Raw genomic sequence first — 18,051 nt, 5'->3', positions numbered from 1 at the left:
CCATTAAATAAAACAATGGCAATACTGGGGAGATCTCAAATTTTCTAACAACTCTTGAAAAAACTGCAGTGTGAGACTAAAAGAACTCACCTCAAAACAGGCAAGGAAATTTTAAAAAGAGAGAAAAACTAAATATAAGGATAAAGTACTGTAAATGCAGTTGACTTTTTTTAATTCTGGCCTCTTCTAAATCTAAATTTAATTTTAAACTACTTGGGACATGTTTTGTGTTGCTTATGAAATTCTGTAGAGTGTCAAGTACGCCTGATGGCACTATAAAGCGCCACCACACCACACTAATATCAGTGAGAATATCAAGACTTTGTCATGATTTGTCTCAGGCAATAATGAAGTACCTGGTATAGCGATCGCACACTAGGCTGAAACACCATGTTGGTGTTGAGCAGAAATGAACGAAGAAGGGGCTGTGGGTAACTGGCCAGATGAGTAATGATGCCAATGAGCAGCAAATTTACATGCAAAGAGTTCTCCAACATGTTTTCCAGCTTTGACAGCACCACACTGATAAATGGTCCTGTGGATGAAAAAACAAACAGAACCTTATCAATTATTTAAAAAACAACCATAGGATAATAAAGCAAAGGCACTATAATCGGAGAACAAACATTTAGAAGCCTCTGGTGGGGACACCTATTTGTGCCCAATGTGGGAGTCATAATAGAGGAACACCATGGCGAGGTGAGGGAAAGAAAAAGGTAGCAAAGCCCATAACAGCTACGTATTTCTTGTGACTGCATCACCTGTTAAGGACAGACAGGCTTTTAGTCAGCCACCTTAATGCCGGTTGTAGGGAGAGGGAGCAGGCAAGCCTACCAATTTAACATTCAATTTCCATTCTCCTCATACGTTTTCTTAGGTCTCTTGCATAGTTGGGTCCCATTAGCAATATAGACTGCCATCAGATTTATATGGAAAGAAAGGGTCAGCAGACAAGCAAGGTCATTTTATAGCAGTTACTTAAAAATTGGAAGGTACAGTGTGAGAACTTTACCATGCTCTAGAAATACTGCAAGTAATCACAGTATTAGGCTAACTTGGCTCTTAACAGATGGCATTGTACATAGGATTGTATGGCTAATTTAAACTGATTGTCACAGCAGTTTTTGTTGCTCATGGATCCAAGGGAGCCGGTATGGTGTAGTGGTTAGAAAGCTGAAGTAGGACTTGAGAGACCTGGGTGCAAATCCACCTTCTACTATTAAACTCACTAGGTAACCTTGGGCTAGGCATATCTCTCAGCCTAGCCTTCCTCACAGGGTTTTTGTGAAGATATAATGGGGATGGGAAAGATCTACGCTGCCCTAACGTCCCTGGAAGGGCCGGATAAAAATGCAAGTTTTAAAATAGCTAGTAGACATATGATGGCTACTGAATGGTAAACTAATCTGGAGATATGTACAGTTCGAGTTGAACACAGCCCAGACAGCAAGTTGCTTCATCTGAAGACTTAACCATGATACATGTAAATGGCCCTGTCATCACTACGCTGGCTTCAAGCATCTTATTAGAAGAAGAATCTCAGGTGACAAGTAGAGGTTTACAAGCTTCACAAGAGGAGTAGCACAGACTAATTAGATCAAAATTAATGATGTTATACAAAACTCACTGTGCAGGCACAGACATAAAACTAATTGGGGTCCTATTCATAATAAAAGTTTTATTTGCCACATTACATTCCCATCACTGAAATGCTGATTATGTCCTTCTTAGTAGATGAATGGGTTGGAGATTGTATCACATAAATTATTAGAAGGCATGGATGCTATTTTATCAACAAATAAACCATTAGCCACATACAAACATAAGTTCCTGTCCATATTACTTTCCAGGGAAAAAGAACCTGCTGAGCCCTCAACAAGGAAAATGAATTTTAATGCTAATTCAAGGGGAAATGGCAATAAACTAGGTTATCCACATTGTGACAGTAACCTAAGTCATAAAACTGATAACCAGACACAAACATGTTATTTTATATTATCTGCTATGACAGCAACTTTCCAAAGAATACATAGAAGCAGGGCAGAAGTTGCAAAGATTCCAATTTAAAACTTTGTTTAGTTTAGTGCCGAAACGGTAGCAATGCAAAATAGCTAACATGTCAACAAAACCCTAGGGTGGTGGAAAATACAGCTGACCATTGTAATCAAGAAAACCCTCAATACCACTTTGATTTCACCACAGTTCAGAAGGAAGAAACCACTCTTAATGCTGAAGATGCAGTAATATGGTAGTCATTTGAAAAACCAACTTTTCTTATTTTGGCTGCTGGCAAGACCTGTATGGATTTTGCTCTCCCGAAGATATCAACTGCTGCTGTGCAGAAGCCACAAATACCATAATCATGAGGCCATGGTCTTTAGCAAGACAAAAAACTGACTATTGATTAAGGTTTTGTGTTAAGCTAATTATTGTTCATGCTGGCCAGACAATTTGCACTGGTGGAGCAGAAATTATTTTTAAATCAGATTACTAGAATTGATGGTAACATGCTCAGTCACTTGGAGAACCTTGTTTAAAGTGATGGAACTGTATGACATGTAGCTGTATTTAGCATGGTCTTTAAAAAAAATATACCTCTGCAGTATATTATTTGAACAATGCTTCATTATATTTATATTGTCTAAATCCTTATGGGAAGAAAGAACTTCTGATGTACAGTTATTTTAAGTTTATGACGAACAAAAATGGGTTCTTTTGTTATTATGAGCACACATTGGAAATGTCCTCGCTTCCAATTATCAGAACTAATGTTTTTTGTTTGTTTGTTTTAAAATAGGACAATAGTGACAGCATACGATTCCAGGAGCTGAGACATTCAGAACGAAGTGTTCCAGGAGCTGCCAAAGCTATACAAGTCCTCAGTCAGAATGACCAAGCCCCAAATAGAGGGCATCCTGCCGCTTGTCTGCAACACAATCCTATGGGTAGGTATAATGCTGACACCAAACTAAAGGAAACTCAGTGCAGCAGTACTAGAGACATTTCACACATTTGGGAAGGAGAATGCCTCAGTACTTAATTAAAAAGGGGGGCAGATGCAGAGAATGGCAACAAAGCTGCCATCTAGTGCTCAGAAGAGAGAAGCAGAGAAGCAAAGAGAGAAGCAGGACACTTGCAGCGTTCATGTTACAATGAATATACAATGATGTTGCCTCACTATAAATAAAATCAGTTACCAAATCTCTCTTTAGTAACACTGTTAAAGTTCAGTTAGCCCTTGAAAATACGCAGGAAAATCCCCTGAAATGCTGATGCCATGGGTCCGTTTCCATAAAAGGGAAAATTGCAACTTAGCAGTCAAGTAGGTCCGCAATCTATCTAGGTCAAGATAATGTGACCCTTTAGCCTACCCAGAACATTTTTTCAAAGAACTTAATTAAACTGATTTAGAAAAATCTACCTGTAAATGGGACACTCTGGATTCTTGCAGGATTGCTGGACCATGGATCTTTTGATCCAAAGGGTGAAGGCATGCTTTCTGCTGATGGAGTGTCAGCTGAAAAATTTTCAAAGTCGTCCTCCTCTTCCACTGGGGAGATGGGATCAGGAAGAAGCAATTTAAGTTCCACTAACCCTGTAGAATTAGAATCCAGTTCTTTAATGATGTTATCGCATTGGGAAATAAAATCCTCGCTCTCTGGACTCAGCAGGCTCATGTTAGAATTGTGATCTGCTTCTGGAGAAGACACCTGTAGTTCCAAATCCTTCATTTGTTCAGGTGTTGCTTGCTGGGTCAAGTTCATATTGTCCTCTTCCAAATCTGCATCTGGCTGAGGACCTTTAAGGGGACCATTGGTAGGGAGCTGCTCTTGATTAGCTGCATTTTGAGATTTTGACACAGTCACATTTAAAACTTGCGTCTTTAAACCATCCACTTCCTGAGCATCTTTTTGAGCACACAGTCTGTAAACCATAACATCATCCTGAAAGTCTGATTCCTCTATATATGACCCTTTAATCAGCATGATTGCATTCTTCTTCATCTCTTGAATGTGCTTTGGTGGCTCTGTGGAAGGTTGTATGTTTACATTCTCCCCATGCTGGGGAGAGCCAGCATCAGATCCAGGAGAAATCCCTGTATCATAACTATCATCCCACTCCAGCTCCAGATGCATCTTCTCTCCCAGCGGAGTCACCTGAGTGGACCTACAGTTACTAGGGGGTCTGTGCTGGAGTCGGAAAATGGGCTGATCTAGGTTTTTACCATCATCTTCAATCAGAGGTTGGATAAAAGTATGAGGATCAGGGGTTTTGCCATCATATGGAGCAGACCAAACCTGGCAGTCTTTCATGCAGTGGAGTATGAGGGCTTGAGCATCCCAAAGGTACTGCAGGTAACTGATATCAACTGCTTTCCCATATTCCACAATACATGTGGAATCTGCAGCACTGCTGCTGGGTGGCTCCTCAGCGGCACCTGAAATGGAGTGGCAGAATGGGCACAATGCATTTATTGCAAACACACATGCAAATCTCACACAAGAATAATTCAATAGCTTGGTTACATTATGTATTAGTATGCTGCTAATTCACTGCTGCTTTTCAACAAAAGTTCTCAAAGCAATTTATATAGCAAGAGGAATAATAAAATGGTTACTTGTCCCAAAATGGCTCACAATCTAAACAGAGGGAAAGAGGACACAAGCAGCAGCTACTGGAGAAGTGCTGTGCTGGGGCTAGATAGGGATAGTTGTTCTCCTCCTGCTAAATTCAAGAGTCGCCACTTTAAAAGGGGCCTCTTTACCCAGGTATAAGGAGATTTATACACTAATATTGCATTTATTTATTCCTTCAATTATGAAATTCAAGACAGTTCAAATGGGGTTCCCAGCCACTTTCCTATTTTAAGGATTCTGAGCCCTTTTGTGACAGAGAACCATCTTGTATTTGCTAGGAGACAAAATGGCCAACTGATTAAAACATCTGTTTCCTTGGGGAAACAGTCAAACCCTAACAGATACACATGGGTGAAAGATTGAAATGGCAAAACTTAATAGAATCTATGATGCAGAATGTCCATTATTTTTATGTATGGCTCTGACATTTACTGCATTTGTATACCTTGAACAAGCTCAACAAAATATTTCTAAACTATATTTTAAAAGTGCATTTCCTCCTCATTGGCATTGCAATAGCTTTCCTCCATCTGACTGAATTGTCAGCCATAAACACAGAAGCAATGAGGAGTCAGAGTGCATATCACTGGTTACTGGGAAGGCAATGCCCGCCCACCCTGCTCCAAATTCTTCCAGCTGACCTATGACCAAGATGTCCCAAGATATTTATGATAACCATGTAGACTAAATATGAACATTTTTATGACTAACTCATCTTTTGTTAGTTTGTATAGATGTTATTCATCCAAACATATCTCAGTTTCAGCAATCCTCAAACCAGCATGCCATTTCACCTGTAAGCCCTCTGGCCAGGCACCGTAGGCTGGAACCAAGAGGTGCCATTTTGCAAATATAAGGTATCTTTTATTCCCAATCTGCTGTTATACACCACATGGTCAGAGTGTGGTGCAAGAAAAGTGAAACTAAATTGAGATATCTTATTTATTTATTTGGAGCCACCTAATGGAGCAGAGGAGAAATGACTTGACTAGAAGCCAGAGGTTGCCGGTTCGAATCTCCACTGATATGTTTCCCAGACTATGGGAAACACCCATATCGGGCAGCAGCGATATAGGAAGATACTGAAAGGCATAATCTCATACTGCACGGTAGATGGCAATAGTAAACCCTTCCTGTATTCTACCAAAGACAACCACAGGGCTCTGTGGTTGCCAGGAGTCGACACCGACTTGACAGCACACTTTACATTTATTTATTTATTACATCTCTAGACTGCCCCATCCAAAGGCTCTGGGTGATGCACAATAAGTTTAAAACACATAAAAACAAACACTATGTAAAACACAATGCTTAAAACAATATAAAAGCAATTTTAAAACAATTCAGAACTATTTAAAATACTTTAACACAATTTAAAAACCTTGGAAGGCCAGGCCAAACAAGTAAATTTTTAGGGCTCTCTTAAAAGCCAACAGTGAGTCTAAACTGCAGATATCTGTTGGGAGTGCATTCCATAGGCCAGGAGCAGCTACAGAGAAGGCCCGGTTCTGAGTCACCACCAGACATACTGGTGGTAACGAGAGACGGGCCTCTCCAGATGACCTCGATGTGTGATGGGGATCATACAGAAGAAGGTGCTCTCTAAGATAACTCAGACCTAATCTATTCAGGGCTTTAAAGGTAATAACCAGCACTTTGTATTTTTTCAAGAATCATATCAGCAGTCAGTGCAACAACCGGCATAATATAGTCTTTCTGGGTTACCCCAGAGACCAGCCTGGCTGCCGCATTTTGAACTAACTGAAGTTTCTAACTACGTACAAAGGCAGCCCCATGTAGAGCACATTGCAATAGTCAAGCCTGGAGGTTACCAGCTGATGCACCACTGTTTTGAGATCATTCTCTTCAAGGAATGTGTGCAGCTGTTGAATCAGCTGAAGTTGATGGAAAGCGCTCCTGGCCATAGCCTCCCCCTGAGATACCAGGGTGAGACCTGGATCCAAGAGCACTCCCAAGCTGAGTACCTGTTCCTTCTGGGGGAGTGTAACCCCATCCAGCAGAGCAAGATCTAACTCATCCCTCAAATTCCAATCCCCCACAATGAGCACCCCCATCTTGCTTGGATTCAGCTTCAATTTGTTATCCTTTGTCAGATTCCAAGAGGCTCTTGGGGACATTCCTTGCAATCTGGTGGGCGTTTCTCTGATGCAGCTCGTGGAATCTTGGAACATCGAGGCCACAAAAGCGTTATATGAAATCACTCCCAAGCATCCTCTTAAGGTTCGTGGATCCCGGCTCCCTTGGTTCTCTGCAGAGCTTAGGGAGATGAAGCAGACCAAAAGACGCTTGGAATGTTGTTGAAGGAAAACTGGTGCCGAAGATGACCTAATGCAATTACTTGCTCATATTCGGGAATATTCTAGGATGATAAGAGCGGCGAAATCTCACTATTTCTCCGCTCTTATCGCATCAGCTGACTCTTGTCCAGCGGCCTTATTCTGGATTACCCACTCCCTTCTTAGAAGAGTGGATCCAGTAGATGTTCAATCTGGCTGCTGTGATCAATTTGCTCAATTCTTTGCTGATAAAGTCACCCGCCTTCGGCTAGAGTTGAACTCTACTTCTATAGGATCTAATCAGATAGAGGAGATTCCGCCTTGTGACGTTACATGGGACACCTTTGAGTTGGTCAAGGATATGGACACAATTCTTTCAGGTATGGGTGCTGCAACATGTTGCTTGGACCCTTGTCCCTCCTGGCTGGTTAGAACAGCCAGTGGGAATGTTAATTCTTGGCTACAGGAGTTGGTTAACTCCTCACTACGTGAGGGTTTCATGCCAGCAGCCCTTAAAGAGGCGATAGTTTGCCCTCACTTGAAGAAACCCTCCTTGGACCCTGAGGTCCTTGACAACTATAGACCGATCTCCAACCTCCCTTTTTCAGCGAAGATGTTAGAGAGAGTTGTATGTGTCCAGCTTGAGAGAGTCTTGGAAGAAACTAGCTATCTTAATTCTTATCAGTTGGGTTTCAGGCCTCGGCATAGCACAGACACAGCACTGGTCACTCTGGTAGATGACCTTCTTCAGGACCTTGATGAGGGTAGTGTCCCTCTCTTGGTCCTTTTAGATCTCTGTGGCTTTTGACACTATTGATCATGCTATCCTTCTCGACCGCTGCATGGGTTGGGTATCGGGGGCACTGTCTTACAGTGGCTCTGTTCTTACCTTAATGGGCATGTCCAGTCGGTATGCATTGAGGACAGATGCTCTGACCCATGGCCACTCCTTTATGGAATTCCCCAGGGTTCAGTTCTTGCCCCTGTCCTCTTTAACATCTATAGAGCCAGCGTGGTGTAGTGGTTAGAGTGCTGGACTAGGACTGGGGAGACCTAAGTTCAAATCCCCATTCAGCCATGAAACTAGCTGGGTGACTCTGGGCCAGTCACTTCTCTCTCAGCCTAACCTACTTCACAGGGTTGTTGTGAAAGAGAAACTGAAGTATGTAGTGCACCGCTCTGGGCTCCTTGGAGGAAGAGCGAGATATAAATGTAATAATAATAATAATAATAATAATAATAATAATAGGGGCCACAGAAATCACCATCAGCCAATTACAAAAAGCAGCTTTACTGGGAACAGCCTATATTCTGTGACGATATCTATAACAACTGACAATAAAATTCAGCCATCCCAGGTCCTTGGGAAGGACTCGATGTCTGAATAAAACAAACCAGTCAATAACACCTGTCTGACAGTGTAAACAAGCAATAATAATATGAAGCCACTGGGAACAGCCTATATTCTGCGATGATATCTATAACAATAAAATTCTGGCATCCCAGGTCCTTGGGAAGGACTCGATGTCTGGATAAAACAAACCAGTCAATAACACCTGTCTGACAGTGTAAACAAGCAATAATAATATGAAGCCACTGGGAACAGCCTATATTCTGCGATGATATCTATAACAATAAAATTCTGGCATCCCAGGTCCTTGGGAAGGACTCGATGTCTGGATAAAACAAACCAGTCAATAACACCTGTCTGACTGTGTAAACAAGATATGAAGCCACTGGGTCAGGTCATTTCCCAGTTTGGGGTGAGATTTCATCAATAAGCTGATGATAGATACTCAGCTGTATATTGCCATCCCAAACCATTTTGGGGATGCGGTTTCTGTGCTTACTCGATGCCTGGAAGCTGTGGTCTGGATGAATCAAAACAAGCTCAGACTGAATCCCACTAAGACTGAACTACTTTTATTCAGCCCTCGTACCAGCCAACAGCTGGATGTGAACCTTGTTTTAGATGGGGTGGCGCTGCCCCCAGAGGAACTTGTTCATGATTTGGGGGTCCTTTTAGACTTGCGCCTTCTGCTTGAAAAGCAGGTGGAGGCTGCAGCCTGAAGTGCTTTTGCCCAGCTTCATCTGATTTGCCAATTACGCCCTTACCTTGATTGGCAGGCATTAATGACAGTGACCCATGCCTTTGTTATCTCCTGCTTAGATTATTGTAACGCTCTCTATCTAGGGTTACCTTTGAGGACGATTGGGAAGCTACAATGGGTCCAGAATGCAGCGGCTTGCATACTCATGGATGCCAGAAAATATGACAGGGTAACACCTCTCCTGCAGTCATTGCACTGGTTGCCTATTCACTTCCGAGTTCAATTTAAGGTCCTGGGGGTATTTTGGGGGTTTTTTGGCCTTATACTTTTTATTCAATTTTCACAACACAAAAGGACAAACACAAATGATACAAACACTCACAAACACACACACACACACACACACACACACACACACACACACACACAATAAAGACTTCCATCTCATCGTTGGAACAAGTGTTGTTAACAATAACCGGATCTTGCCTATAGATTAAACATTCTCTCCCCAGTAATTCATATAGAAAACAAGTTTGGGGTGTTTTTGAAACATTTGTTGTTAGCCCTCAAAAGCCTGACAAAAATCCATTTTGTGATGTATTTTTAAATAGACAAGAAGAGGGTCCCATTCTTTTTTAAATTCTTCAAATTTATTTCTTGGTAGTGATGTTAATTTTGCCATTTCTGCCAATTCTAGTACTTTAAGAATCCAATCCTCTTTAGACAGGCATTGACTGTCTTTCCATTTGCGCGCAAATGTCAGTCTTGCTGCCGCTGTTAAGTACATGAAGAGGGTCCAATATTTCCTCGGGAGAGCATTGTTATCAATACCTAATAGTATTGATTCTGGACTCTTGGGAAAAGTCATTTTGAATACTTTTTTAAGCTCGTTATATATTAAGTCCCAATAACTTCTTGATTTATTGCATGTCCACCATAAATGTATATAGGAACCCTATTCTAATTTAAGGTCCTGGTTTTGACCTTCAAAGTCTTGCCGGGCCTGGTGCCTGTCTACCTACAGACCCGCCTCTCCCATCCAGTTACAGCCCATCCGGTTAGATCATCTCAGATGGCCCTTTTGTCGGTCCCTGATTTCCGAGAAAGAGCCTTTTCGGTTGCTGCCCCACTTCTTTGGAACTCTCTTCCCCTTCAGATTCATTTAGCCCCTTCCTTACTGATTTTCAAATCTCTATTGAAGACTTTTCTTTTTTGCCAGGCTTTTGCCCTGTAGTTTACCTATTTCTTTTTTCTTTTTTTGTTAGTTACTTTAGTTTTTAATTTAGAATGTAATTTTTAATGTTGTCTTGTTTTGCATGTTTTTGTGCACCACCTGGAGTCCTCGGAGTGGGCAGTATATTAAATGTTTCTAATAAATAAATAAATACTTTATTTATTTATTATTTCTCTGACAACCACCCTGAGGGCAGTATAGAAATCGAGTTGTTGTTGTTGTTGCTGTTGTTGATTTGAGGATTGCTGAAGTCAAGATGTGTTTGGATGAACTCTGCTTATTACAGAAACATCAGTTCCAGATTTGGCATGAGTCCAGATTAGAATCAGCATTATGAATAGATGAAACAGCAGTAGTAGCATTAAGCTCTTAAAATTCTAGTTTCAAAAATGGAAACACAAAATTGCACAGAATGAACTGGTTTTCAAACACACACCCAGTCTTATAAATTTAGTGCAAGAGAGAGTTTGGAAGAGGAAGCATGTGAGTACACAACTTAGAAATCCTTCACTGAAATTTTCACACATTCATGGACTTGATGGATTTCTGCAACAGAATTATTACTGACAGAGCTCAGACTTGATGTAATAAAGAGTGACGTGGTAAGAAAATGTTTTCCTCTTTCCTGATCATTTATACAGACTATGAATATAGGAACATAGGAAGCTGCCTTATACGGAGTCAAACCATTGGACCATCAAGCTTCAGCACTGTCTACACTGACTGGAAGAGGCTCTGCCAAGGTTTCCCCCAAGGTTTCAGGCAGGAGGCTTTCCCAGCACTCCCTGGAGATGCCAGGGACTGAACCTGGGACCTTCTGCATACAAAGCAAATGTTCTACCACTGAGCTGCAGTTCAAAAGGTGATATATGGAAGAAAGCAGAAGTTGAAAAGTTAATATGCTTGTAGGCCATGAGCTCAAGATTTGTAAATATGTAGCCAATGAATTCACTACAGGGAAAAGAGAGAAAAACAGCCAGATGTGACTTAAACACAAATCTTGTTCCTTCACAAAATGAGTGAAATATTTACCTGCTCCGTGTAGGTTCTTTCTCCACAGGATATAATCCTTTTCTTGCCTTTCCAACGTCAGAGTAATCCCACTAGAGCAGCAGACTGGAGTCAAGGCAAGCAGTCTAGCAGCAGACACCGAATACCAGTCTTTTTCCCTGACAGCCCATCTTTGGCTCAACATGATGTGATTACATGATATCAAGTACCTGGAACAACAGTCCTACATCAATGAAATGCAATAGTACATTTTATTTTACTTTAAAGAGAGATGTTGTCTGGCCCTCACTTATTGCTTGAGTTAAAGCAAATAAATGAATCCAATTCTTACATGACTGGCTCAGGTCCATCGACAGAACTGCTAAGGAGCTATTGGGTCTGCAGCATATGGGGAATGTGAAACGACTGAATGAAATAAGATAGTTGAATTAAACTCTAGCTTGTGGGGGGTTGTTCTATGACTCTAATAAAGTTTAAATCTGAATCTGTGGGCTGCTGGGGACAATTTGTTATCAAATGTATTAAATGACTTAGTATCCTATTCCTTTTGAAATGTTGGTGCTCTTTAAAGCTGCAGTCAAATCTTATTTTCACTGTGTTTTGTATAAATAGATTTCAGCTGTCCTGCAGATGTTGGACTACAACTCCAAAAATCCCTGATATTAGCCACTGGAGCTGAGAATGATGGGAGTTGTCGAGCAAAACAGCTAGAGGGGCAGGTATGCAGCCCTATTCTAAAGTAAAACAAAAAACCAAGCCTAAACCCTGAACCTATTTAACAAACATTTTGTACCATCTTCAAACGAACATTTTGTGCCAAACCTTCAAACCATGTGATTCCAATTTATTTATTTTTAAAAATTGTCTCTTAATTGCCTTCTCTGTGGTTGCTCCTGGGCTCTAGAATGCAATCCCTATAGCCATTCGTGATTCAACATCTTTACCCACATAACCATTAGCCACTTAATGGCGCAGCGGGGAAATAATTGCCTAGCGAGCAAGAGGCTGCCAGTTCGAATCCCCGCTGGATGGTTTCCCAGACTATGGGAAACACCTATATGGGGCAGCAGCAATACAGGAAGATGCTGAAAGGCATCATCTCATACTGTGTGGAAGGTGGCAATGGTAAACTCCTCCAGTATTCTACCAAAAAAACCACCACGGGGCTCTGTGGTCGCCAGGAGTCGACACCGACTCAATGGCACAACTTTTATTTTACTTTAAAAGAGCCCTTTAGACACATATTTTTAACCTGGCTTTTAGTAATTTGTGAATGTTTTAAATTGTTGTTTTGCCTTTATTGTATTTGCTTTTGTGAACCACCTAGAACCTTCGAGTCAGGGGGGATATTAAATAAATAAATAAATAAATAATGAACGGTGCCCTACTATAATCTAGAGATTTATTGGATCATTACTATTAAATAAATATAAATACTTAAGCTCATTAGGTTTCCTCAAAGTCTTTGGATGATATTTGGGGGAATCAGACAGTAGTAGAGCACCTGCTTTGTATGCAGAAGGTCCTAGGTTCAATTCCTGGCATCTCCAGGTAGAGCTGAAAAAGACCCTTGTCTGAAATCCTGAAGAGCCACTGCCAGTTAAGAAAGACCATGCTGACCTAGATGGACCAATAGCCTGACTCCGTATCAAGCAGCTTCATATGATCCCATTCTGGCTAATGCAAGTATAGGAAATAAAAATGAATGTATCTGGGCCTGATCTCCAAGAACTATTTTTTTAACTTAGTGATTAATACTAAACCACTGGAAGCTACATTAAATAATCTGAAAATATAGTTTGCAGTGGCTTCACCAACTATTATAAAAACAAGAAATGATTCAGCTTGCTGTTTTGAGTTGTCAATTCAACTTTATACTAGGTTTTCTTGTTTAAGAAATAAAGCAGGTTAATGGATGTCGATGTTCAGTTGGAAGCACTCTGACCTGCCAATAACTTGAGGAAATGTTCAAGGGAGGATGTTTTAACTAAGCTATTTTAAAAGTCACAATAAAGATAGTAAAGCCCAGCAACAAAGTTATAACTTGTTAGCACTTTGCAAAGTGGTAACAAATCTTCACCCATGATAGTGAAGCAGAGAGTTTCTATTTCCATGAAGAGTGTAGAGACGATATTATGTATGAAGCAGCCATAGAGTAATCAGTAAGGAATTTGCACTGCAATATCAGGCAAAGGAGAGAGGGTTTGGTTTTACCTTAAAACTAGCTGTAACATCACATCTTCACAATGCAAACTGATAAGTGTTCTGAATAATGCCAAGGAAACCACACAGAGCTGGAAAATGATAAGCACAGTCAGAACCTACAACTTTCCATCCTTTCCTGAGATAAAAATTCATTTTACATTACAGTGCAGCACACAACCTGAATGCTCATGCTTTTGTGAGTGATTAGATGCATGTTTTACTTCATCTAGACAAGAACTTCTGCAGAATTTCATTGGCCTGCCTCAAGGTAAACACATAGGAAACAATACAGATATATACTAGAATTCATACAGAAATATTTTAAATAGCAAAAAACCCAATGATTTTCATTAGTCAAATATGAATGTATAATAAGCTCTGAATCCTCAGAAATTTATACAAGTATTCTTTTATCTAGAGAGATTTATTGTACTACCACAAAGCAGTCAAATTCTGTGGGAATATTTTCCTTCTATAACTCTGGAACACACTGATCCAGCCGAACCCTTCTGAAGGAAACAGTTCAGTTTCCTGAGAAATGCAGAGAAACCTACATCTTGTACCACACATTTGTTTTCCAGTGATGGAATATCGCTGCTTAAAAACAGGACAGGATGTGCTTCTGTGCACTAAATTGTAGGACTTATTTGGTACATTCAATGAATGTACTTTTCAGCAGAATACGGGGACATACTGGGAAAGAATCTTGAATTATTTTTCTGAGTCATGGTGTTATAAAAAGGGACAGTGAGAGTTGCATCTTGAGGATGGATTGAAATAGGTCTGCCATACTTTGAATTGAAGTAAATGTTACTGCGAGGGCATGGGGTACAACCCATTCTAGAAAACATAGGTGCATTGCTTCTTTGATAATATGCAAGCTCCCTGCATGTGGAAAGCTTGCAGCAGGAAGAAACTATTTGCTTCTAAGAGGATACACTCACATGGATAACAATACTATTCATGGAACATCTCACTCAAATTGCATTTTACTGGAGCTTCCCCAAATCAAGAGACCATCTTGAGCCCCTCAAATTGCAGCTCTCTCTCAACAGATGGACTCAGGAACTCCCATATCCAATCTTTAGGCACTGCAGTGCCAAACGTATCTCTCCCTCCCTCCCATAGTCACAGACCTCATTATTTATTTATTTAATTTATTTATTTATTTAATATACCGCCCTTCCAAAAATGGATCAGGGTGGTTTACATCAAAGTAATAACAAACAATTAAAATCATTTAAACATTAAATTCATTCATATTAAAATCATTTAAAACCAACATTTAAAAATTTAAAACCATAAATCTAATTAAAAGCCTGGGTGAATAAATGTGTCTTCCATGCCTTTTTAAAAGTTGCCAGAGATGTGGAGGCTCTTATTTCAACAGGGAGCACATTCCAAAGTCCAGGGGCAGCAACAGAGAAGGTCCATTCCCGAGTAGCCGCCAGACGAGCGAACCTGTCCAGATGAGCTTAACAGGCAGTGGGGCTCATGGTGAAGAAGACGTTCTCTTAAATACCCAGGGCCTAAGCTGTTTAGGGCTTTATACCTGTAGGTTATAACTAGCACCTTGTATTTTGCCCAGAAACCTATCAGCAGTCAGTGTAGTTCTTTCAACACAGGAGTAATATGGTCTCTCTTAGATGACCCAGAGACCAACCTGGCTGCCGCATTCTGGACCAACTGCAGCTTCCGGACTATGTACAAGGGCAGACTCTTCACATAGAGAGCATTGCAGTAATCCAGCCTAGAGGTTACCAGCATATGCACCACCGTTTTGAGATTGTTCATCTCAAGAGATAGACGCAGCTGACGTATCAGCCGAAGCTGATAAAAAGCACCTCTGGCCACCGCCTCAACCTGGGACACCTAGGGAGAGAGTCGGATCCAGAAGCACCCCCAGACTACGTACCTCTTCCTTCCTGAGGAGCGTGACCCCATCCAGAACCGACAGGTCAAATAGTGTCCTGAGTTCCTACCCCACACAATAAGTACCTCCGTCTTATCTGGATTCAGTCTCAGTTTGTTATCCCCTCATCCAGCCCATTACTGTCTCCAGGCAGGCATTTAGGGAGGTTATGTCTTCTCCTGATTATATTGACATGGAGAAATAGATTTGGGTATCATCATCATATTGATAACACCTACACCAAATCTCCTGATGCTCTCTTCCAGCGGTTTCATGTAGATGCTAAACAACATCAGAGACAATATGGAGCCCTGAGGGACACCATCTCGAAGTTCAGATTTTGAAGAACAATAGTCTCCAAGGGACACCATCTGGAATCTGCCCATGAGGTAGGAGTGGAGCCACTACAAACAGTTCCTCCCACCCCACAATCCCTTCAGACACCCCAGAAGGATGCTATGGTCAATAGTATCAAGAGCTGCCGAGAGATCCAAGAGGACCAACAGAGTCACACTCCCTCTGTCAATTCCCAATTGGAGATCATCCATCAGGCTGACTAAGGCATTCTCCACCCCATAGCCCACCCGAAAGCCAGTTTGAAATGAGTCTAGTTTATAAATTTCCTCCAAGACCACCTGGAGATGGGAGGCCACCACCTTCTCAATCACCTTGCCCAGCCATGGAAGGTTGAAGACAGCCTGTAGTTGCTTAACTCTGAGGGATCCAAGGCAGACTTCTTCAGAAGTGGTCTGATTATTGCTCCTTCAGACAAGGAGTATCCTGCCCTCCCTCAGAGTAGCATTTATAATCTCTACCAGGTCCTCTACAACAGCCTCCCTGCCAAACAGTATAAGCCATTTCGGGCAAGGATCAAGAGGACAGGTGGTAGGTCCACCATTCCAATCAACCTGTCCACATCTTCAGGAGTCGCAAACTGAAATTGATCCAGAGGAGCTGCTAGACACTTTGGCATCAGACTCTGTAACCATTATAGAGCTTGAATCGAAGTTCGGCCTGAATATGAGAGATTTTGTCCACACAAAAACTTATTTAAAACATCACAGCGAGTAATTGTTGGTTCCAAGTACCAATTCAAGGGGGAAAGGGAGAACATTAGTCCCTTCACAACCCTGAACAACTCCGCCAGACGTGAACTTGCCAACATGATATGGGAGGGAAAGTATTGCTTCTTAGCTGCATGTATCACTTCAAATGTGCTCTACGTAGTAATCCGTCGGATTCGAGTCAAGTCTTTCTCCACTTGCGCTCTAGTCGTCTACCTCGCCACTTCAGCCCCCATAGTTCTTCCGTATACCAAGAGGCCAGTTTTGAAGTGGTTCGGAGAGGACGCTTAGGAGCGATCATGTCCACTACCCTAATGAGTTGATAATTCCAATTTCACAAGATTGTCGACAGGATCACTAAATCCTTCCAAGGCTTCTTGGAATACTATTGGATCCAATAACCTTCTCGGGCGGACCATCCTAATGGGCCCCCGCCCCTGAGGTCTTATCTCCTCCATTTCCTGCACAAGGATCACGAATAATGCCTAACAGTAGCCTATTACAATGAATAGGTAAAGGAAGGCAGACTCTGTTTTGTCCAATCAAAATTACATACAAATCTTTTTTCTCTTTACCTTGATGGATATGAGAAAAACCATGTGGCACTTACAAGAGGACCCATGACACTAGTTTGCAACACTAAGTGTAAGCTAAATTAAAACAAAATGGCATCAAATTTAAGTGTACAGTGTCCTCAAAGATTAACATAACACTAAATGAGACTCTGTGAAGGAAGAAGTTGAATGAGATTACATATTCTACAGAGCTTGGGTACTTGCTCGAGCACTCTCATCAACTGAAGACGTGGGGAACATATTGATCAAAATTATGAAGCTACAATTTAGATGAATGGGAAAAGAAAAGCATTTATTCGAACAAACAGAGAGTCTACTTATATGACTAGGATAAGGTGGGGGGGTGTCTTAATTTGTTCAAGCGAAAAAAAGAAAGGTATTCATATTCATGCTCAAGTGGGGAAGATTGCTTGTATGTTTAATCCTATCAATTATCGCAAACTCTCTCTGCAATAATAATGCATGGGGATTTTGTGCTATGGAAACGTGCTGAAAGCTGTAGCATTGGTTTCTATACTTGGCTAAGTTACACGGCAGAGAACTCATTTAGCATCACTGATGCATTTTGGCGGCGCTCCTGAGTTGCTTGTGGCTGGAGAATTCTTTACAATACTCACCCCCTTCTGTCTATGGAACAAATAATTATAGTTCAGCAGAGACAACAACATTAAGCAAGTCGTGAGCTACTGAAGCTGCTTGGGAGTTTTCAGAGTTGATCCATTTCAGAACTGGAGTCACAGTAGCAAATATCTGTATGTGAATGCATTCCCTACTTGAAAATGTTTTTTTGGCCCTACATGTCATCCTTAATACACAAATTTAATGCACATACTGATTGCCTGACTTCCCTCGCACTTCCACTGCTCTGCATTTCTCATATGCAGGAGTGCCTCATGCATCCTTTAATAGAAAATAGTACCAGCCAAAGAAGGGGTCAAAAGGGTAGCCTGCTGAACGCAGACTGAAGCAGGTGTTCGTGCTTTCCGCTTGAGATTAACCTACTTGAAAACAGAAGCTGCTATTATATTAACTATTTCTGTGACTTAATTAATATGCCGCAATTAT

The 18,051-nt window shown here is 41.2% G+C and overlaps 1 protein-coding gene across 13 annotated transcripts in view; it reads right to left on the bottom strand.

Annotated features, from left to right (window-relative positions):
• Nucleotides 1-18,051, bottom strand: part of FHIP1A (FHF complex subunit HOOK interacting protein 1A) — a 151,886-nt gene that overhangs the window by 18,616 nt on the left and 115,219 nt on the right. For all 13 annotated transcript variants that reach the window (XM_053251961.1, XM_053251950.1, XM_053251952.1 and 10 more), the window contains 4 exons: nucleotides 13,445-13,524; nucleotides 11,252-11,439; nucleotides 3,422-4,438; nucleotides 357-535 (listed from right to left, as the gene is read on the bottom strand). In XM_053251961.1, coding sequence (XP_053107936.1) covers nucleotides 357-535; nucleotides 3,422-4,438; nucleotides 11,252-11,439; nucleotides 13,445-13,524 — 1,464 coding nt within the window. The remainder of the gene's footprint in view (nucleotides 1-356; nucleotides 536-3,421; nucleotides 4,439-11,251; nucleotides 11,440-13,444; nucleotides 13,525-18,051) is intronic.

This window comes from Hemicordylus capensis, chromosome 5, assembly GCF_027244095.1.
Source record: "Hemicordylus capensis ecotype Gifberg chromosome 5, rHemCap1.1.pri, whole genome shotgun sequence".
Classification (NCBI taxonomy): domain Eukaryota; kingdom Metazoa; phylum Chordata; class Lepidosauria; order Squamata; family Cordylidae; genus Hemicordylus; species Hemicordylus capensis.
This window is presented reverse-complemented; position numbering and strand designations above follow the sequence as displayed.